This window comes from Lampris incognitus, chromosome 6 (assembly GCF_029633865.1).
Source record: "Lampris incognitus isolate fLamInc1 chromosome 6, fLamInc1.hap2, whole genome shotgun sequence".
Taxonomy (NCBI): Eukaryota; Metazoa; Chordata; class Actinopteri; order Lampriformes; family Lampridae; genus Lampris; species Lampris incognitus.
Window position 1 is genome coordinate 66280453 of NC_079216.1, and position 23092 is coordinate 66303544.

General features: G+C 52.6%; 1 protein-coding gene and 1 non-coding gene across 2 annotated transcripts in view; one reads left to right on the forward strand and one right to left on the reverse strand.

Moving 5' to 3' along the window:
• The window catches only part of frmd4a (FERM domain containing 4A), a 67697-nt gene extending 50301 nt beyond the window's left edge, over positions 1–17396 (forward strand). The window contains 4 exon segments of the mRNA XM_056282705.1: positions 727–1065; positions 1416–1993; positions 10620–10722; positions 12473–17396. Of these exon segments, the coding sequence (XP_056138680.1) occupies positions 727–1065; positions 1416–1993; positions 10620–10722; positions 12473–12575 (1123 nt within the window). The 3' untranslated portion in view covers positions 12576–17396.
• On the reverse strand, positions 10303–10375 carry trnam-cau (transfer RNA methionine (anticodon CAU)). Its single transcript has one exon. It is a non-coding gene; the product is annotated as a tRNA-Met (tRNA).
• Positions 17397–23092: the final 5696 nt, after the last annotated feature.

Below are 23092 nucleotides of genomic sequence, written 5' to 3' on the forward strand. Positions count from 1 at the left end.
GGAGGCATGTGGTAGTCTGCAGCCCTCCCCGGATCAGCAGAGGGGGTGGAGCAGAGACCGGGATGACTCGGAAGAGTGGGGTGATTGGCTGGGTACAATTGGGGAGAAAAAGGGGGGAAAATCCAAAAAATAAACAGCTAAACTTAGCTCGTCTGAGTCATGTTTGTAGCTCACCAGCGAGCGACACTTTAAACTCTGATTTGTTTGGGCGTGTTTAAAGTGAAGGAGCACGTCTTATTTGCGTCTCTGCCAGTGGTGTTTCTGTGAAATCCTACCTTGAATGAAACTACATGGGCAATACCACACGATAGAAAGTTAGAGAGAGGCTAGGAGAGAACAGTGGTGGGGGTGCAGAAAAAATACATTTTGCCGATTTCCTTACCAATGACAATTATATTGTTGATTTAAAAAAAAAACAACAACACAGAATCATACGAGAAGTCATACAACAGCACATATTTTTAGATGCTGTCACTCACAAACCTTTTTCGAGGGGTTGCAACCGCCGGCATGTCCAAGTCTATGTAGCTAGTACAGCTAAACATAAAGATAAAGGTCAGTTTGTGCGTGACAGGTTCATGAGGTGCTTCGTGTATAATATATGAGACGCCCAGCACTGCTGTGGTAGCATATTCATAAAGGCGTTAAAACAGTGCTACGGAGCATTAAAACATGAACTCAGTTCTCAAACCCACTTGAAACCCTTTATGGCCCCGTGTCCTCCAGGTCAGTAGATATCAGTCCGACGCGTCTGCACAGTCTGGCTCAGCACTTTAGGAACCGCAGCTCCAGCCTGGAATCCCAAGGCAAGCTCCTAACCTCCGATACCGAAACACACACACACACCCTGGGCACGCTGGGCAGCCCCGACTTCTTCCTGGGCCCAGGTCGCAGCTCCAATGGCTCAGACCCACTGGACGACTGCTCGTCCTGCACCAGCCAGAGCAGCTCCGAGCACTACTACCCCTCCAGTGGACCCATGGCCCCTGGCAGCAACCCCAACTACTCCACCCTGGGGGAGGACTCCCCTTCCAAAGCCAGGCAGAGACAGAGGCAGAGGCACAGGTGAGGATGGAGGGGGGATGATGACAATAGGGATGGGTCAGAATTCTCCACTAGTAGTAGACCAACGGTAAAAGTTACTATTTCAACTTTTTTTTATATTCAAGATTTTTTTTCCAGTAATATTCCAGATGGATCTCACTAGTTTGTCTTAATCCCTTTGGTTAAAGTAATTGAATAGGTCAGCCAAAGAAAATCAAGTCTTCACTGAAGTAACCAGGTCTGAGAAAAGTAGAGTCTAATTATAGGGCTGCCTTGAGACTGACTAGTCGACTGACTCAGATAACCTCCCAGCCAATCAACTTGGAGCCAGAGAGTGAAGTTGGTGTTGTTTTCCTGTCTTCTCTACCCAGGTCTGCTGGTCACCTGGGCTCCTCCAACTCCGGCTCCATGCCAAACCTGGCAGCCAAGAATGGCTCAGGGGGAGGTGCTGGTGGGGGCGGAATAGGGGGACACCACGGCGTCTACCTCCACAGCCAGAGCCAGCCATCCTCCCAGTACCGCATCAAGGAATACCCCCTGTACGTGGAGGGCAGCCCCAACCCTGTGGTGGTTCGCAGCCTGGAGAGTGACCAGGAGGGCCACTACAGTGTCAAGGCCCAGTTCAAGACCTCCAGCTCCTACACGGCTGGAGGCCTCTACAAGGAGACCTGGGGGGGTGAGGAGGGGGGAGAGGGAAGTGGTCGGCTCACGCCGTCCCGCTCCCAGATTGTACGGACTCCCTCACTGGGGCGAGACGGGGGTGGAGGAGGAGGGGGGAGGGCGGCAGTGTCTGAGGAGCTGCGGTGCTGGTACCAGAGGTCCTCGGGGAGCCTGAAGGAGAGGAGTCACTCACACTCAGGGTCCAATTCCTCCGACACGGGGTCACAGCAAGGCACGCTGGGACATGGTCGGGGAAGCAGGATGGGAACACTCGCCAAGGGCTCGCCAGGTGGGTAGAGCTGTCTGTCTGCAGACGCTCCTGTAAACTTGCTAAAAGGTAAAATCAGCAGTCAGTCGTGTGTTTGGAGTTTGGGATGTGAAATTCTGAAACTATTCCCTCAAATGCCTGCCAAATGTCCTCGTTTTCAGGTCTAATTTTTAACTGCTCACAGTAAAGAGAAATTCAGTAAAGACTCCTTGAATTTCTTTTGAATTCTTGGATCTGCTTCTCTTCCCAGATTAAGCTACTGTATTTTTATTTATATGACTTTAAAGGACTATGAAAAGATGTCTTCCTAATTCAAAGCAACACCGTTATCTTTAGAGGCCATCTATGTGAAGAGGGAATGACCATCCCTGAACCTGGGGGGGGGGGGGGGGGTGCACACATCCTCATCCTTGGAGGAGTGACCGCTGGCCTGTGGATGGGTATGGACTGTGGAGTCCTGGCCTGACATGTTAGCTCTCCTGTGTTGTGCCATCTTCTTGGTCAGTGTCTGTTTAGTTTCCCCAATGATGCTGCCTGGCAGGATGGCACAACGCGGGAGAGCTGACATGTCAGGCCGGGGCTCCGCGGTCTGTGTAACATGTCAGGCCGGGGCTCCGCGGTCTGTGTAACACGTCAGGCCGGGGCTCCGTGGTCTGTGTAACATGTCAGGCTGGGGCTCCGTGGTCTGTGTAACATGTCAGGCTGGGGCTCTGTGGTCTGTGTAACACGTCAGGCCGGGGCTCCACGGTCTGTGTAACACGTCAGGCCGGGGCTCCACGGTCTGTGTAACATGTCAGCTCGGGGCTCCGTGGTCTGTGTAACACGTCAGGCCGGGGCTCTGTGGTCTGTGTAACACGTCAGCTCGGGGCTCCGCGGTCTGTGTAACACGTCAGGCCGGGGCTCCACGGTCTGTGTAACACGTCAGGCCGGGGCTCCGTGGTCTGTGTAACATGTCAGGCCGGGGCTCTGTGGTCTGTGTAACATGTCAGGCCGGGGCTCTGTGGTCTGTGTAACATGTCAGGCTGGGGCTCCGTGGTCTGTGTAACATGTCAGGCCGGGGCTCCGTGGTCTGTGTAACATGTCAGGCCGGGGCTCTGTGGTCTGTGTAACACGTCAGGCCGGGGCTCCGCGGTCTGTGTAACATGTCAGGCCGGGGCTCCGTGGTCTGTGTAACATGTCAGGCCGGGGCTCCACGGTCTGTGTAACACGTCAGGCCGGGGCTCTGTGGTCTGTGTAACACGTCAGGCCGGGGCTCTGTGGTCTGTGTAACACGTCAGGCCGGGGCTCTGTGGTCTGTGTAACACGTCAGGCCGGGGCTCTGTGGTCTGTGTAACACGTCAGCTCGGGGCTCTGTGGTCTGTGTAACACGTCAGGCCGGGGCTCTGTGGTCTGTGTAACACGTCAGCTCGGGGCTCTGTGGTCTGTGTAACATGTCAGGCCGGGGCTCTGTGGTCTGTGTAACATGTCAGCCCGGGGCTCCGTGGTCTGTGCAACACGTCAGCTCAGGGCTCCACGGTCTGTGTAACACGTCAGCTCAGGGCTCCGTGGTCTGTGTAACACGTCAGGCCGGGGCTCCGTGGTCTGTGTAACACGTCAGGCCGGGGCTCCGTGGTCTGTGTAACATGTCAGGCCGGGGCTCTGTGGTCTGTGTAACATGTCAGCTCGGGGCTCCACGGTCTGTGTAACACGTCAGCTCGGGGCTCCACGGTCTGTGTAACATGTCAGGCCGGGGCTCTGTGGTCTGTGTAACATGTCAGGCCGGGGCTCTGTGGTCTGTGTAACATGTCAGGCCGGGGCTCCACGGTCTGTGTAACATGTCAGGCTGGGGCTCCGTGGTCTGTGTAACATGTCAGGCCGGGGCTCTGTGGTCTGTGTAACATGTCAGGCCGGGGCTCTGTGGTCTGTGTAACATGTCAGCCCGGGGCTCTGTGGTCTGTGTAACATGTCAGCCCGGGGCTCTGTGGTCTGTGTAACACGTCAGGCTGGGGCTCCGTGGTCTGTGTAACACGTCAGGCCGGGGCTCCGTGGTCTGTGTAACATGTCAGGCTGGGGCTCTGTGGTCTGTGTAACATGTCAGCTCGGGGCTCCGCGGTCTGTGTAACATGTCAGGCTGGGGCTCTGTGGTCTGTGTAACATGTCAGGCCGGGGCTCTGTGGTCTGTGTAACATGTCAGGCCGGGGCTCTGTGGTCTGTGTAACAGGTCAGCTCGGGGCTCTGTGGTCTGTGTAACATGTCAGGCCGGGGCTCCACGGTCTGTGTAACATGTCAGGCCGGGGCTCTGTGGTCTGTGTAACATGTCAGGCCGGGGCTCCACGGTCTGTGTAACACGTCAGGCCGGGGCTCCGTGGTCTGTGTAACATGTCAGGCCGGGGCTCCGTGGTCTGTGTAACATGTCAGGCCGGGGCTCCACGGTCTGTGTAACATGTCAGGCCGGGGCTCCACGGTCTGTGTAACATGTCAGGCTGGGGCTCCGTGGTCTGTGTAACATGTCAGGCCGGGGCTCTGTGGTCTGTGTAACACGTCAGGCCGGGGCTCTGTGGTCTGTGTAACATGTCAGCTCGGGGCTCTGTGGTCTGTGTAACACGTCAGCTCGGGGCTCCACGGTCTGTGTAACACGTCAGGCCGGGGCTCCGTGGTCTGTGTAACATGTCAGGCCGGGGCTCCACGGTCTGTGTAACATGTCAGGCCGGGGCTCTGTGGTCTGTGTAACATGTCAGGCCGGGGCTCTGTGGTCTGTGTAACACGTCAGGCCGGGGCTCTGTGGTCTGTGTAACATGTCAGCTCGGGGCTCTGTGGTCTGTGTAACACGTCAGCTCGGGGCTCCACGGTCTGTGTAACACGTCAGGCCGGGGCTCCACGGTCTGTGTAACATGTCAGGCCGGGGCTCCACGGTCTGTGTAACATGTCAGGCCGGGGCTCTGTGGTCTGTGTAACATGTCAGGCCGGGGCTCTGTGGTCTGTGTAACATGTCAGGCCGGGGCTCCACGGTCTGTGTAACATGTCAGGCTGGGGCTCCGTGGTCTGTGTAACATGTCAGGCCGGGGCTCTGTGGTCTGTGTAACATGTCAGGCCGGGGCTCTGTGGTCTGTGTAACATGTCAGCCCGGGGCTCTGTGGTCTGTGTAACATGTCAGCCCGGGGCTCTGTGGTCTGTGTAACACGTCAGGCTGGGGCTCCGTGGTCTGTGTAACACGTCAGGCCGGGGCTCCGTGGTCTGTGTAACATGTCAGGCCGGGGCTCTGTGGTCTGTGTAACATGTCAGGCCGGGGCTCCACGGTCTGTGTAACATGTCAGGCCGGGGCTCTGTGGTCTGTGTAACATGTCAGGCTGGGGCTCCGTGGTCTGTGTAACATGTCAGGCCGGGGCTCTGTGGTCTGTGTAACATGTCAGGCCGGGGCTCTGTGGTCTGTGTAACATGTCAGCCCGGGGCTCCGTGGTCTGTGTAACATGTCAGCCCGGGGCTCTGTGGTCTGTGTAACACGTCAGCCCGGGGCTCCGTGGTCTGTGTAACATGTCAGCCCGGGGCTCTGTGGTCTGTGTAACATGTCAGCCCGGGGCTCTGTGGTCTGTGTAACACGTCAGGCTGGGGCTCCGTGGTCTGTGTAACATGTCAGGCCGGGGCTCTGTGGTCTGTGTAACATGTCAGGCCGGGGCTCCACGGTCTGTGTAACATGTCAGGCTGGGGCTCCGTGGTCTGTGTAACATGTCAGGCCGGGGCTCCGTGGTCTGTGTAACATGTCAGGCCGGGGCTCTGTGGTCTGTGTAACATGTCAGGCCGGGGCTCCACGGTCTGTGTAACATGTCAGGCCGGGGCTCCACGGTCTGTGTAACATGTCAGGCTGGGGCTCCACGGTCTGTGTAACACGTCAGGCTGGGGCTCCGCGGTCTGTGTAACACGTCAGGCCGGGGCTCCGCGGTCTGTGTAACACGTCAGGCCGGGGCTCCGCGGTCTGTGTAACACGTCAGGCCGGGGCTCTGTGGTCTGTGTAACATGTCAGGCCGGGGCTCTGTGGTCTGTGTAACATGTCAGGCCGGGGCTCTGTGGTCTGTGTAACATGTCAGGCCGGGGCTCCGCGGTCTGTGTAACATGTCAGGCCGGGGCTCCGTGGTCTGTGTAACATGTCAGGCCGGGGCTCCGTGGTCTGTGTAACATGTCAGGCCGGGGCTCTGTGGTCTGTGTAACACGTCAGGCCGGGGCTCTGTGGTCTGTGTAACACGTCAGCTCGGGGCTCCACGGTCTGTGTAACATGTCAGGCCGGGGCTCTGTGGTCTGTGTAACACGTCAGGCCGGGGCTCCGCGGTCTGTGTAACACGTCAGCTCGGGGCTCCACGGTCTGTGTAACATGTCAGGCCGGGGCTCTGTGGTCTGTGTAACATGTCAGGCCGGGGCTCCACGGTCTGTGTAACATGTCAGGCTGGGGCTCCGTGGTCTGTGTAACATGTCAGGCTGGGGCTCCGTGGTCTGTGTAACATGTCAGGCCGGGGCTCTGTGGTCTGTGTAACATGTCAGGCCGGGGCTCTGTGGTCTGTGTAACATGTCAGCCCGGGGCTCTGTGGTCTGTGTAACATGTCAGCCCGGGGCTCTGTGGTCTGTGTAACACGTCAGGCTGGGGCTCCGTGGTCTGTGTAACACGTCAGGCCGGGGCTCCGTGGTCTGTGTAACATGTCAGGCCGGGGCTCCACGGTCTGTGTAACATGTCAGGCCGGGGCTCTGTGGTCTGTGTAACATGTCAGGCCGGGGCTCTGTGGTCTGTGTAACATGTCAGGCCAGGGCTCTGTGGTCTGTGTAACATGTCAGCCCGGGGCTCCACGGTCTGTGTAACATGTCAGGCTGGGGCTCCGTGGTCTGTGTAACATGTCAGGCCGGGGCTCTGTGGTCTGTGTAACATGTCAGCCCGGGGCTCTGTGGTCTGTGTAACATGTCAGGCCGGGGCTCTGTGGTCTGTGTAACATGTCAGGCCGGGGCTCTGTGGTCTGTGTAACATGTCAGGCCGGGGCTCCACGGTCTGTGTAACATGTCAGGCCGGGGCTCTGTGGTCTGTGTAACATGTCAGGCCGGGGCTCTGTGGTCTGTGTAACACGTCAGGCCGGGGCTCTGTGGTCTGTGTAACATGTCAGGCCGGGGCTCCACGGTCTGTGTAACATGTCAGGCCGGGGCTCTGTGGTCTGTGTAACATGTCAGGCCGGGGCTCCACGGTCTGTGTAACATGTCAGGCTGGGGCTCCGTGGTCTGTGTAACATGTCAGGCCGGGGCTCTGTGGTCTGTGTAACATGTCAGGCCGGGGCTCTGTGGTCTGTGTAACATGTCAGGCCGGGGCTCTGTGGTCTGTGTAACATGTCAGGCTGGGGCTCTGTGGTCTGTGTAACATGTCAGGCCGGGGCTCCGCGGTCTGTGTAACACGTCAGCTCGGGGCTCTGTGGTCTGTGTAACATGTCAGGCCGGGGCTCCGCGGTCTGTGTAACATGTCAGGCCGGGGCTCCGTGGTCTGTGTAACATGTCAGGCCGGGGCTCCGTGGTCTGTGTAACACGTCAGGCCGGGGCTCTGTGGTCTGTGTAACATGTCAGGCCGGGGCTCTGTGGTCTGTGTAACATGTCAGCTCGGGGCTCCGTGGTCTGTGTAACATGTCAGGCCGGGGCTCCGTGGTCTGTGTAACACGTCAGGCCGGGGCTCTGTGGTCTGTGTAACACGTCAGGCCGGGGCTCTGTGGTCTGTGTAACATGTCAGGCCGGGGCTCCGCGGTCTGTGTAACATGTCAGGCCGGGGCTCCGTGGTCTGTGTAACATGTCAGGCCGGGGCTCCGTGGTCTGTGTAACATGTCAGGCCGGGGCTCTGTGGTCTGTGTAACATGTCAGGCCGGGGCTCCGTGGTCTGTGTAACATGTCAGGCTGGGGCTCTGTGGTCTGTGTAACATGTCAGGCCGGGGCTCTGTGGTCTGTGTAACATGTCAGGCCGGGGCTCCGCGGTCTGTGTAACATGTCAGGCCGGGGCTCCGCGGTCTGTGTAACATGTCAGGCCGGGGCTCCGTGGTCTGTGTAACATGTCAGCTCGGGACTCTGTGGTCTGTGTAACACGTCAGGCCGGGGCTCTGTGGTCTGTGTAACATGTCAGGCCGGGGCTCCGTGGTCTGTGTAACATGTCAGGCTGGGGCTCCGTGGTCTGTGTAACATGTCAGGCCGGGGCTCCACGGTCTGTGTAACACGTCAGGCCGGGGCTCCGCGGTCTGTGTAACACGTCAGGCCGGGGCTCCGTGGTCTGTGTAACATGTCAGCTCGGGACTCTGTGGTCTGTGTAACATGTCAGGCCGGGGCTCTGTGGTCTGTGTAACATGTCAGGCCGGGGCTCTGTGGTCTGTGTAACATGTCAGGCCGGGGCTCTGTGGTCTGTGTAACATGTCAGGCCGGGGCTCCGTGGTCTGTGTAACATGTCAGGCCGGGGCTCTGTGGTCTGTGTAACATGTCAGGCCGGGGCTCTGTGGTCTGTGTAACATGTCAGGCCGGGGCTCTGTGGTCTGTGTAACATGTCAGGCCGGGGCTCTGTGGTCTGTGTAACATGTCAGGCCGGGGCTCTGTGGTCTGTGTAACATGTCAGGCCGGGGCTCTGTGGTCTGTGTAACATGTCAGGCCGGGGCTCCGTGGTCTGTGTAACACGTCAGGCCGGGGCTCTGTGGTCTGTGTAACATGTCAGGCCGGGGCTCTGTGGTCTGTGTAACATGTCAGGCTGGGGCTCTGTGGTCTGTGTAACATGTCAGGCCGGGGCTCTGTGGTCTGTGTAACATGTCAGGCCAGGGCTCTGTGGTCTGTGTAACACGTCAGGCTGGGGCTCTGTGGTCTGTGTAACATGTCAGGCCAGGGCTCTGTGGTCTGTGTAACACGTCAGGCTGGGGCTCCGTGGTCTGTGTAACATGTCAGGCCGGGGCTCCGTGGTCTGTGTAACAGGTCAGGCCGGGGCTCTGTGGTCTGTGTAACATGTCAGCTCGGGGCTCTGTGGTCTGTGTAACATGTCAGGCCGGGGCTCTGTGGTCTGTGTAACATGTCAGGCCGGGGCTCCGTGGTCTGTGTAACAGGTCAGGCCGGGGCTCCGCGGTCTGTGTAACAGGTCAGGCCGGGGCTCTGTGGTCTGTGTAACATGTCAGCTCGGGGCTCCGTGGTCTGTGTAACACGTCAGGCCGGGGCTCTGTGGTCTGTGTAACACGTCAGGCCGGGGCTCTGTGGTCTGTGTAACATGTCAGGCCGGGGCTCCGCGGTCTGTGTAACATGTCAGGCCGGGGCTCCGCGGTCTGTGTAACAGGTCAGGCCGGGGCTCTGTGGTCTGTGTAACATGTCAGCTCGGGGCTCCGTGGTCTGTGTAACACGTCAGGCCGGGGCTCTGTGGTCTGTGTAACACGTCAGGCCGGGGCTCTGTGGTCTGTGTAACATGTCAGGCCGGGGCTCCGCGGTCTGTGCCCATCTACAGGCGAGCGGCCACTCTTTCAAAGATGAGGATATGCACATCCTTGACAGGGAGGAACGCTGGTTTGAACAGCGAGTCAAACAGGCCATCTATGTGAAGAGGGAACGACCATCCCTGAACTGAAGGGGGGGTGGGGGGGGGCTAATAGTACATCTGTCACCATCTTACAATGCTGTGATTGCAGCCATTTCCAAATCCTCTGAATAGTACACATGGCCATTGTAACTGTAGTTAATGGTCATGGCAATTTGCATATGAGACCAATCGTTTTCGGTCGTTATGCCACTGTATTGTTTATAAGGGTGGGACACCTGCAGTCAGTTGAGACTGAAGAGGTCACTAATGCCCCTTTTCCACCGCATGGTACCGGCTCAACTCAACTCTACTCGCTTTTTTTGGTTTTCCATTGGGCAGTAGTTAGGGATAGTACCTGGTACCAGGTACTTTTTTTGGTACCACCTCCGTCGAGGTTCCAAATGAGCTGAGCTGATACCAAAAGGTGACATGAAAATACTACTATAAATAAATAAATAAAATATACATATACATATAAATATATGTATATGTATTTATATTTCTTTAACTATAAATAAACCTTACAAAAAAAAAAAAAACTAGTCAACACGCCCACAAGTGACCAGCAGGGCTTCGCCGTGAGGGGACACTGTCTGCAGTGGAAAACCAAATCCCAAAAAGTAAAGTGAGTAGAGTGGAGTTGAGCCGGCAGCGTGCAGTAGAAAACGGCCGTTAGATGATGATGAAACGTTTCTCTCAGTAAACGCTGTGTCCGGATGAACTGTTTCAACCCTCTTTGAGTTTCGTACCCGGATTATTGAGCACGCACAAAGACACTGTTATCTTTGTACACATGAAAAACAGCTGCCCCGTGTGAGGCTCGAACTCACGACCTTCAGATTATGAGACTGACGCGCTGCCTACTGCGCCAACGAGGCTTGGGTCTGTGTGTTTGAACGCACTAATAGGTCTGTGTAACACGAGCCCTAAGCCGAATGGCTTCACAGTCACCAGCCCCCTCCCCCCCTTACCCCATATGTGAGGCATAGCTGGAATGCCACATGCCCTCACCTCGTTGCGTTCTCTGGTGTGTGTCTGTTTGCCTTTGTTTTGTTTCTCCGTCGTGTGTGTGTCTTTGTTTCCCGTTTGCTCTGCTTCACTGTTGGTTCCCTCTCCCCACAGTTGCATCCCCTCACAGCCAGAGGAGTATGACGCCCTCCAGTGAACAGGCAGCCACACCCACGCCCCCCTGTAGCCCACAGCATATCCTCAACTGGCAGAGCGGGTAAGACACACACACTCTCATGCGCGCTGCAGGAGGAGGAGCAGGAGGAGGAGATACGGGGTCAGGGGAGCAGCCGGCGGTCCTCTGCTTGGGGCTCAGATATGTGTGAAGACAGAACAGACGGCGTCTTGCTGTCGTCATTATCATGGCCTCTTTGTTCCTCTGTCGTAGCGTTTGTCTAAAACTAACTCCTCATCCTCACCAGCTTCTTACTGTCAGTCAGTATTAACTGGCGACACTGCTGCCCCCTGGGGTCTGGCACTGTTGCTCCCTGGGGTCTGGCACTGCTGCCCCCTGGGCTCTGGCACTGCTGCCCCCTGGGCTCTGGCACTGCTGCCCCCTGGGCTCTGGCACTGCTGCCCCCTGGGCTCTGGCACTGTTGCTCCCTGGAGTCTGGCACTGTTGCTCCCTGGGGTCTGGCACTGTTGCTCCCTGGGGTCTGGCACTGTTGCTCCCTGGAGTCTGGCACTGCTACCCTCTGGAGTCTGGCACTGTTGCTCCCTGGGGTCTGGCACTGCTACCCTCTGGAGTCTGGCACTGTTGCTCCCTGGGGTCTGGCACTGCTACCCTCTGGAGTCTGGCACTGTTGCTCCCTGGAGTCTGGCACTGCTGCCCCCTGGGGTCTGGCACTGCTACCCTCTGGAGTCTGGCACTGTTGCCCTCTGGGGTCTGGCACTGTTGCCCCCTGGGGTCTGGCACTGTTGCTCCCTGGGGTCTGGCACTGTTGCCCTCTGGAGTCTGGCACTGTTGCCCTCTGGGGTCTGGCACTGTTGCCCTCTGGAGTCTGGCACTGCTGCCCCCTGGGGTCTGGCAGCTCGATGCTAATGATAAAGGATGTTTTGTTCTGGAGCTTTAACAACTCTTTTTTTCCCCACCTTTTCTCTCTCTCCATCACGACACTCCACTTTACTTTTCATCCCTCCTCTCCGCTTGGTTTTACTTTTTATCCCTCACACCGCCTCCCCTTTTTGCTTTATCCTTCACACGCCCATTTCTCATCTGCTAATAACCGTTATCATTCCTCTTCTTTTCTCTCTCCCTGGACTAACCCTCCTCTCTTGTGTGTGTGTGTGTGTTTCCTCTCTCCTGGTTTAGAGGCAGAGCAGACAGCTCGCCCACTGAGGACGTCTGTCAGTCTCCCCCTCAGCCCAGCTCTGACGCATAGAGGTACTGTCTGTGGGCTCTGCCCCCTAGTGGTGTACACCTAGTTACAAAGCACAGCGACGAGGGGAGAAACGTTACTGTTGAAGTACACGGGCCACGCTGCCGCTTTGCCGACTCGAAATGCCATCCGACCTTTTTTGAGATAGAAGCTTTAGCTCCTACTTGGATGAGCCGTAGCGGCGATGTTACGAAAGCCTGAAAAAAGATTCACAATCTGTTTTGTTTTCCACCGAGCTGATAAGACAAACCGTCGCGGGGGTAGAAATAGAACAGCGGTCATTGTTTCTCGTTCTCGCATGGCAGAAGCATCTGTGCCGTCTCCTCTCTGCTGTGGCTGCATCTATATCTGAGTCCTGCATGTGCTCTGTTGTGTGTGCTGGCTGTCAGTGCTTCTCTGTGCTTCATCTCCCACAGATTCAACACCACAAACACACTTTAACCGTTTATCTGTAGACTACCTGTAAACCCAGACAACATTTTCTGGAAGGAGAAACCCCAGGTTTCCAGCTGTTTGCTTGATTGTAGTAAGTGAGGAGCATCCACTGATGCATGGGGCTGACCCTGGTCTCTGTTTCCTCCCGTGCAGGTCTTTCAGTGACAGCTGTTTCCTCAGCAGCCCCCTGTGTTCAGAGCTGGCAGACGTGCAGTGGTACGGACACGACAAAGCCAAACCTGGAACCCTGGTCTGAGACCTTCCCACAGGGCCTCTGAAACAAAATGGAGCCCCTTGCCTCTCCACTGCCCCTTAACACTACCCACCAACAACTGACATCTTGTCCTTCAAGCCCCACAAAGACCTTCAAGCCCTGACTGGACCGGCAGCCCCAACGCGGGTTTTTCGTCTTTGCCGGCCCAGATCCCACCTTTTCCATCTATCCACACGCCTCTGCCTCCTCTCTTTCTCTCCGTCACAGCTCAGCAGAGAAGGGGACACTTTCACAAGGCTCTGACAAGGGGGCTGTTTTGACAGGGGTGCAAACTGGTAACCAGAGCATCTGCTCTCGACCTTTTCCTGACAGTACCACAGAGCCCTCCCTCCCCTCAACCCCACCACACAGGGAATGGTCCGGCGTGGGTCAGATTCTGGGTCTGGTGGAGAGAGAGAGCACAAGAAATGAAATACACACATCCAAACTCACTGACACCAACATCAGCCACCCCGAGACCTGTCACACAACTGACCTTTGACCCCTGACCTTACCAACATACTCATACTGCCACCTAATCGGAGGACACCTGCTGGATTTTGAGCCACCAATTGTTCCACGTTCCCCCCAGCCTGGTTGTCAGCTGTGTGTGTGTGTGTGTGTGTGGGCTTTCATTAGTCTCATTGAAGTTGTTTGTCGGTTTTGTTTAGTTCTCCCTGTGTACTTGTAAAATAACAAAATAAGTGTAAACAACACATAGGAGTGACTTTTAAAAGAAAATCTGTATAATCTGACAGACAAATGTCGAGGCCACACTATATTCAACTCCTCTCAATTTATCCCACAACCAAAGAGCCAGTAGACTGGGCACACCCAGGGTCCCCTGGGCTGGACTCTGCACAGACTCAGTTCCCCACCACACAATGAACTGCTAGTCACCCGAGAGCCAGGGAAGCGAGAGTGTGACGGTACTGGGAACGCCGTCCGGGTCAGCGAGGAGCAGGACGGTAGCAATAACACACGTTTGTAGCAGCAAATGAACTGGTTGGAAATAACAGTGAATTTGAGCAGGCGTCCTGCCATGCCATCTGCCCCTGTGATGCGGGGAATAAAGGCCCATTTGCGCATCACAGCGATCATTTGAACTGGTGGTTATTGGGTTTGGCAGCAAATACAATCTGTGCTCATTTCGATGACTTCACCATGAACACTGACGTAATGTCTATGGTCCACATGTAATACCTCTGTCCAGCCCCCCATCCGACTACGTTTGTGGGGCCAGGGTATGGAGGATGGGGTAATGGGGCAAAATGGGGTTTTTATTGCGGCCACAGCTCGTTTCATTTTTCCCGAAATGTTTGCGTACAAACAACACGCCTTCATGCCACCGCCTCTGCAACCCTGGCGTCGTCATCTGCAAGCGCAAGACGAAGTGGCCGTGGTGACCCACGAGAGTCAGTCACTGGCTGACACAGAGGCTGTTCAACTTCGTGTGCCTCTCCCTCTCTCCCTCTCCCTCTCTCTAGCTCTCTCTCACTCTCTCTAGCTCTGTCTTGTTCGGTCATGACTGTATGCTGGTCCCACACCTTGCTGGATATCATTCGATCCCTAAGTAGGACTGGAAGAAAAAAACTGTGTGTGCGTGTGCGTGTGCGTGCATGTGTTTGTGTAGCTGGCCTCGGTCCATCTGTCTCTGTGTTCATCCATCCTGCCCCACTGTCCATCTGCCTGCATTGTCAGCAGGTTAAGGCAGTGGGGGAAGGGAAGACTTGACGGGGTGTACAGGATGAGAGGAGCTTCCCCACTGAGCACAAATCCATGCTGTCCCAGCTTAACCCTCTCTGTCTACTGACAGCACCGGTCCAGCTTAACCCTCTCTCTCTACTGACAGCACCGGTCCAGCTTACCCTCTCTCTCTACTGACAGCACCGGTCCAGCTTACCCTCTCTCTCTCTACTGACAGCACCGGTCCAGCTTAACCCTCTCTCTCTACTGACAGCACTGGTCCAGCTTACCCTCTCTGTCTACTGACAGCGCCGGTCCAGCTTGCTCTCTCTCTACTGACAGCGCCGGTCCAACTTGCTCTCTCTCTCTACTGACAGCACCGGTCCAGCTTGCCCTCTCGGTCTACTGACAGCACCGGTCCAGCTTATCCTCTCTGTCTACTGACAGCACTGGTCCAGCTTACCCTCTCTGTCTACTGACAGCGCCGGTCCAGCTTGCTCTCTCTCTACTGACAGCGCCGGTCCAACTTGCTCTCTCTCTCTACTGACAGCACCGGTCCAGCTTGCCCTCTCGGTCTACTGACAGCACCGGTCCAGCTTATCCTCTCTGTCTACTGACAGCACCGGTCCAGCTTGCTCTCTCTCTCTACTGACAGCACTGGTCCAGCTTGCTCTCTCTCTCTACTGACAGCACTGGTCCAGCTTACCCTCTCTCTCTACTGACAGCACCGGTCACAACAAACACACACACGGCGATCGTCAGAACGCAGCATTTAGCGGGCACACAACACATGAACACTATTGTATCAGTGCCAAATATGTTGGTGCTCTACATTTGTACTGTGATTTAGCACTGAAACCTCCTCCTCTTCCTCCTCCTCCCCCCCTCGTGCCACAAATTCCCTGCAAATGCCCAAGCCAAGTGGGCGCTGTGTAAAACAGAGCTGCAGATTTTGTTTTACGAGGCATTATGGAATTATTTGGTTGTAGTTTTGGAAGTATTAAATTCTAGTTCAGTTTCAAAGCACAACACACACACACACACACACACACACACACACACAATGTGTGTGATTACTGAATGAGGAGTCGCCATGTTCCCGTTCTCCTCTCAAACCTTTTCCAATGGGGTCGCGTAACAAAAGACCTACTAAGCAGAATTAAACAGGGTGTCTAAGACGCACTGCTCAAAGATGTTCTTTAAAGTTGGCAGAGTAGATGGACATTGATGGGATCCAGATGGAGGGTAATTTTATTACCCAATTTATTTATTTACCCCCCCCCTTTTCCTCCCCAATTGTATCTGGCCAATTACCCCACTTGTCTGAGCCGTCCCTCTGCCGATCCAGGGAGGGCTGCAGACTACCACATGTCTCCTCCGATACATGTGGAGTCACCAGCCGCTTCTTTTCACCTGACAGTGAGGAGTTTCGCCAGGGGGACGTAGCCCGTGGGAGGATCATGCTATTCCCCCTAGTCCCTCCCCTCCCGAACAGTCGCCCCTCCCAACCAGAGGAGGCGCTAGTGCAGCGACCAGGACACATACCCACATCCGGCTTCCCACCCGCAGACACGGCCAATTGTGTCTGTAGGGACGCCCGACCAAGCCGGAGGTAACGCGGGGATTCGAACAGGCGATCCCCGTGTTGTGTATTACCCCAAACTATCAGGGGAGAGGAGAAGCCATACTGTGGAACTGGAAAAAAAAAGCTCTTAATTCTGTTAATCATCTTTTGCTTTCTCAAACACGTGCTAAATGTCTCTTGCCAAGATTTAAAGTCAGAGCCAGATCTCTCAATTAAAGCACACTGGAAGAGAGAGAACACCAAATGTGTTACGTCGTGGGAGGTGAGGCGCTTCACCCGACCCCTTTCACAGTGTTAGCTTTTCATTATCCAGATGCTATCTGTCCTCTATGCACCGTCATCTCTTTGTCCCAATACACAGTATCTGCTACTATCTAGACCACCTAGGTGAGAAGTTCTAGCCCTCCCCCAGCATGGTTGGTTCTGTCAGAGTCGTCCCCTCCACGCCTGGTCTAAAGAAACGCGTACTTTTACAGTTACTCGATGCCTATTCTCCAGAATGAACTCCATCATAAACGTCTATCGTGCTGTCTCATACCAGCCCATCACTTCAGCACATCCAGCTGTCAGCTGATCCCACATCTGCGTGCACACCCGATTTCGCTATTTGCCCTCCCAAGTCTTTGGCCATTGGATCGCGTGCCGACCGTGACCTCTGAAAGAGACTGTTTCTGTGTGACGTCACTCCACGCATGCTTTCACCAAATCCAGTGATCAAGATAAAAAAAACAAAACCCCAAAATGACATCTGGCAACCGCCCTTCTTCGCCCTAACCCGGGCTGTCGTTATACTGTACATGATAATGGCCCCCGCTCCCAAATGTCCTATTTGACCTTTGACCTTGTGGTAATCTCTGACCTCTGAGCCCAATGTGATGAAGTGTAATGTATCCTTTCTCTATAGTTCCAAACGCGTCATACTTTCTGTTCTTCACAGAAAAGTTTTTGTTTTTGTTTTTTTTTAGTCCCAAGAAAATTGAGCAAAGTTATATCAGTCTTTTCCTGTTTGTGCAGAGGGGCACCGGAAGGTTTTCTGGGGTTTTTAACATTCACCGCTGTTTAAACGATGTTCCATTTTATATGAACCAGTGTTTTGTTTTTTTTTAGTTTTTTTTTTTAAAGATCTGACATTTTAATGACCCTTTCAGGTGCTACAAAATGACCAGTTACTGCTTTGTCACGTAGGATCTAGACTACTCTTCATCGTTATCAATAGACTCAATACAAGATGTGCAAAATGAAGCTTATTTTAACAGACAGTTTAATAGTAGGACACGCCCTCTACCAGACAATAGAGCATGTAACTTAATTTCCTTGGTTCTGTTCAACTGTAACCAGACATTAAAGGTGTTGTAGGAAAAAAAAAGGTGGAATTGATGAAAATAACTGAATTCCACAGTTAATTTATTCTTTTTTTTCTATTAAGAATTTGTATAGTAACTTTACATTTTTCAAAACTGTGTTGTTGGTAACTGATGATGAATTTTCCAGATGAGAAGACTTGGTGGTTCTTGAGATTATTAAAAATAAATTATTGCTGAATGTTCTCAATATGACGCCCGTTCCTTCATTTCCGGTCGCCGTTGCGTCACGTTTTTTATTTGAGCGGAAACAGACCCGAGTTTCTCTCACGCGCTCGGCCCCGCCCCCGCCCCCGCCCCCCCCGCTCCCAGTGACGTCAGCGCGAGGGGGCCACGCGACCGCCGCTCCTCACCACGACACCGAAAACACCACAGTCAAGGCCAGGTGAGGCCGCCGCCAGACCGCCCTCGACCGCCTCGGGGTTATCGGAACTGCCGGTCTGCATGGGCTAGCAGTTAGCTTAGCATGCCCCATTGCTCTCCCAGCCGATCCAATGCCAGGTCTCCCAGCCGATCCAGCGCCAGGTCTCCCAGCCGATCCAGCGCCAGCCCTCCCAGCCGATCCAGCGCCAGCCCTCCCAGCCGATCCAGCGCCATTGCTCTCCCAGCCATCAAACGAAGACAAAACTTAGACGCAGACGGGCACAAAGACACTGCGTGGGCGGTCCCGGGTGAGGCCGCTGCAAACGCGAATTCGCGCCGCCATCTTCCCAGGGGCGGATCCGCCGGGGTGGCAGTTCTGAAAAATCTAATTTAAAAAAAAAAACCACACACGTGTGAAAAGTTGTGGCTGGCTGGAAAGAGCGAAAGTCCACAAACACGAGGAAGAAAGAGCGAAACTCCCCCGTCCGGGTGCAAGTGAACGCACCAAGACATGACGCTGCTCCTGATTCTGCTACGGGGCAACAGGACCCTCCCTCAGCAGGGGCAACGGGACCCTCCCTCAGCAGGGGCAACAGGGGCAACGGGACCCTCCCTCAGCAGAGGCAACGGGACCCTCCCTCAGCAGGGGCAACAGGACCCTCCCTCAGCAGGGGCAACGGGACCCTCCCTCAGCAGGGGCAACAGGGGCAACAGGACCCTCCCTCAGCAGGGGCAACGGGACCCTCCCTCAGCAGGGGCAACAGGGGCAACGGGACCCTCCCTCAGCAGGGGCAACAGGACCCTCCCTCAACAGGGGCAACGGGACCCTCCCTCAGCAGGGGCAACAGGACCCTCCCGCAACAGGGGCAACGGGACCCTCCCTCAACAGGGGCAACGGGACCCTCCCTCAGCAGGGGCTACAGGACCCTCCCTCAGCAGGGGCTGCTGCAGACCACGATGCGGGGAAGAGGGGCGGTGGGACTCGGCAGGCCACACGGTAACGCTGCTGCTGCACATGATCTATTGAGAAAGTAGAGAAATCATGAAAGTGTAACGCCGGTGGCGTCGAAGCCCACATAAAGTGTTTGCTTGCGAGACGAGCCACGGTTTCCTTTAGCCACGGTTGCTAGCTAACTGTTAGCCTTTAGCCACGGTTACTAGCTAACTGTTAGCCTTTAGCCACGGTTGCTAGCTAACTGTTAGTCATTAGCCACGGTTGCTAGCTAACTGTTAGTCATTAGCCACGGTTGCTAGCTAACTGTTAGTCATTAGCCACGGTTGCTAGCTAACTGTTAGCCATTAGCCACGGTTGCTAGCTAACTGTTAGCCTTTAGCCACGGTTGCTAGCTAACTGTTAGCCATTAGCTACGGTTGCTAGCTAACTTTTTTTCGGTTGCTAGCTAACTGTTAGCCTTTAGCCGCGGTTGCTAGCTAACTGTTAGCCATTAGCCACGTTTGCGACCGAGCTAACTGTGCCAGCTTAACCGCGTGTGTGCGGTAACAACGTCACGTTGCGGAACCGCGGCGGCGGGGATGTTTTGTTGAAGCGTGTTTTGTTTGGTAATAATAACTCGTGTTTCTGGGACGGATCAAACTAAAACTAACGTAAATATTCACCGGTGCTTCGGGGTGTCTCTGGCTTTGGGGCAGGCAGCTAACCTTACCAACACACTCTTTCTTTGTGTCAGAAACTGTGCAGTGTAAAACAGTGTGGAGCATGATGCTAAAGCTGCTAAGCTAACGGAAGCGCTCAGACACGTTTTTACATTATCGCAGTGCGGCTTTTCTGATCAACTGTGCTTTTAGTTCGGCAACATCCAAAACTGTCTACAGATCTGGTTACAAAAAAGATTTCTAATGCTAGCTTTAGATATTTCTATTTAACGTTTTAATTGTGCCACAGTTCAAATATCTCAATTTGGGGGCTTTTCTGAGCAAATGTTGATAAATGTGATCCATGCCACCCTTTTGCCACCCCATGAATATTTCTCTAGATCCACACCGGAAGTGGAGCACACATCTCAGCTGGCCCTATCAAAGCAAAATTCTCCCCCCTACTAACCCCCCCCCCCACACACACACACACTCATTTCCTTGTCATCGCAGGTCGACCTCACTCCACTTCCCTCTGGAAGAGCATCCTCTGAGAAAGTGGGGGAGAGGATATCCCATCAAGTCTCTGTTCCAAAGATAATAGACCTCAGTCATCACTGAGGATAGTCCACATGCACAGGGAAGCTGAGGTAGTCAGGTCTAGTCAATTTTATTTGTATAGCCCAATATCACAAATTGCACATGTAGGCCAAATTAGGAATCCGAATTTGGGTTGCACATTTGCTAGGCAAGCTTTCTGGGTTCAACTGGCGGGGATGTGTGGTCGGACATGTTTCGGACCGAGAACGTTCTCTCTATGTGTGTGAAATATGGGATCGTTCAAATCCATTGGCAACGAATACACAGACTTGTCTGTAGAACGAAGGTCGCAGGTAGGTGTGCACACACGGTTGTAATGACACATTAATATCACCCCACAACAGCCAAATACATAGTTTTTTTTATGTCTGTCTCTGATTCTGTGCAGCCAAACATGAAGATATCAACTTTTTTCCCTCCTCGCTTTTTATTTCCCCCTTTCTGTCCATTTACCAGTAAATCCCACTTTCCCCTTTCAGTGTGTTGCCGTAGCAGCAGTCCCGACCAGGGAACAGCTGGAAGCTGTTATCCAGACATGCCGTGAGAAACTGGCTCCTTTGTAAGTTTTCTTTCTCTTACAAATCTGTGTGCGTGTGTGTGTGCAGTGATTTTCGAGCACGACCTTGCCTTTATAGTGTCATTGCAATTCCCAAGGACACAATGTAAACATTTAAACAAACCAGACCTTGGCCTTCTTGTGCAAGTGTGTGTGTGTGTGTGTGTGTGTGTGCGTGTGCGTGTGCGTGTGCGTGTGCGTGCAGCCAAAGGTTAAAGGCGAGACTATTTAGATGAAATTATTATCAGATAACTGCACTTTTAGGTGACTGAAATGATGCTTAATGCATTAATCACAAGTGCTGATCATTAAATGTTCAAAATATCACAAAGAGCATATGTAATATGTTGTCAATATATTGAAATATTTAAGATTACACACCACACTGACCACACTGTACCTGCCCAGTGTTACAGTAGACATCCATTTTTCCCTATCCACGCTTTTTATTGCTCATTGGTTGTTCAAATAAAACCGGCTTGCCACATTCTATTTATACACAAGAGGAAGGCCACGCGCCTGTATGAGACGATATAATGTCAGTGACAGTGGCGCCCTCTGGTGGTAAGAATGGAATTAGCTGTCGAATGATCACGTGGCAAAGGTGAGAAAGGGGCAGGAAAAATAAGTGTTGAACTACAACATGTCTTTGACTCTGTTTCTAAGATAACAACGAACAAAAAAAGCTATTAAGACCTCTCAAATAACAGGGAAAGTACTTGGTAATAGACATATATAAATTGCATAATATATACTATATTTAAGCTTGCATCTCCCTCATACATTCTGATGTTGACAGTGTTGCTTTTTTGTTTACCTTTTTCTTTCTTTTAATCGGTTTGATGTCGGTGTGTGAAGTATGAATACAAGATGTTAAGTTGACCAGTTCTCTACATGTTACATTGACTGATGTTTTTCTCAGTATAGTATTTCGTAATTCCGAAATGTGTTTAAAAAAAAGTGTATGCTTCCTCCTACTCCTTTTCCAACATGTAACGAATAATCTGATCCATACGGAGATTTGTTGATCACTTTAGATTATTGGCAATGTATTTAAGATTTAACTTAAATATTTGTTTTTGAACTAAATATTTATTTTATCATTTACATTTAGGATTTAATAGAAATGTTTAAAATGTAATTAAACGTTTAACAGTGTCCATCCATCCATTATCCAAACCGCTTATCCTGCTCTCAGGGTCGTGGGGCTGATGGAGCCTGTCCCAGCAGTCACTGGGCGGCAGGCGGGGAGACACCCAGGACAGGCCACCAGTGTATCATATATAAATATAATTAAATATTTAATTTGGAACTAAATATTTATTTTTTAGAAAACATTTAGATATAATTTAAATATTTAATCATTGCTAAATATTTATTTTGTAGCTAAATGTTTCTGTACGCATCGTTTGTTTCAAGTCAGTGCGCTTCGAGGTTCCGACGCAACAGCCAATCACGGCTACTTCCGTGCCTACACCCCGTTGGATCTAGCATCAACCCATGATGTCAAGCAGTCTGTTTGAAACTTCACAATGGATGCAGTTTGAAACGATGTCTGTTAAGTGACATGATGGGGAAAGATCATTTGCCAGAGCAGTTTTATTGTGTGACATCACTGAAGATAGAGCAGCTAGGTTTGCCGTAGCTTGTCTTCTCAATGTTTAAAATATCAACAGCGTAAATCACAGAGCTGCAATTCAATGAGTCCTATCTGTCTAATAGATGGATCACTACTTCTTAATCAATTCAGTTCAATTCAATTCAGAACTTTATTGCAGACTCGGGGTCCATAACAGACAAAGACAGACAGGTAAAAGACGAACCCTAGACCATACACAGAGTAAACACAATAAAATAACACAAATGGAACAAGTCAGTGTCTTATAAGGAGGCTGCAGCTCTACCAGGGGTCCCACTGCCGGGATTGGTAGCGTGTGGAACTGAATCTTATATTAGTTAAACTTGATGATTACATTATCAGAGTCACTGAGCCGGCAAATACATTTATACGTGAGCTTTCTTAGAAGAGCCTGAAAGATACTGACTCCTGCAGCCACACACATTTCACCTGCACTACACCATCTAGGGCTTTTCAGTAGTATTCTCATAGCATCACTATAAGCTACTTGAAGCCTCTGTAAGCTTGCTTTTTTGTAGTTTGACCACAGGTGTGCAGTATAAAGTGGTGTACAATATGTAGTTTGACCACAGGTGTGCAGTATAAAGTGGTGTACAATATGTAGTTTGACCACAGGTGTGCAGTATAAAGTGGTGTACAATATGTAGTTTGACCACATGTGTGCAGTATAAAGTGGTGTACAATATGTAGTTTGACCACAGGTGTGCAGTATAAAGTGGTTTACAATATGTAGTGTGACCACAGGTGTGCAGTATAAAGTGGTGTACAATATGTAGTTTGACCACAGGTGTGCAGTATAAAGGGGTGTACAATATGTAGTTTGACCACAGGTGTGCAGTATAAAGTGGTGTACAATATGTAGTTTGACCACAGGTGTGCAGTATAAAGTGGTGTACAATATGTAGTTTGACCACAGGTGTGCAGTATAAAGGGGTGTACATCTCCACAGTATCTGAACACGTACCAAACTTGCGTGACAGAGTGTTTGTTTGTGTATACATCATGCAGCATTGCCTATAAATATCATCGTCTGTCATTTGTTCAGTAATATAATGTCCAAGACATTTCACCTTATTACATACCCCAAGATTATAATCGGACAATTTAAAATCAGGAAATTTTAGATCATTGACTTCT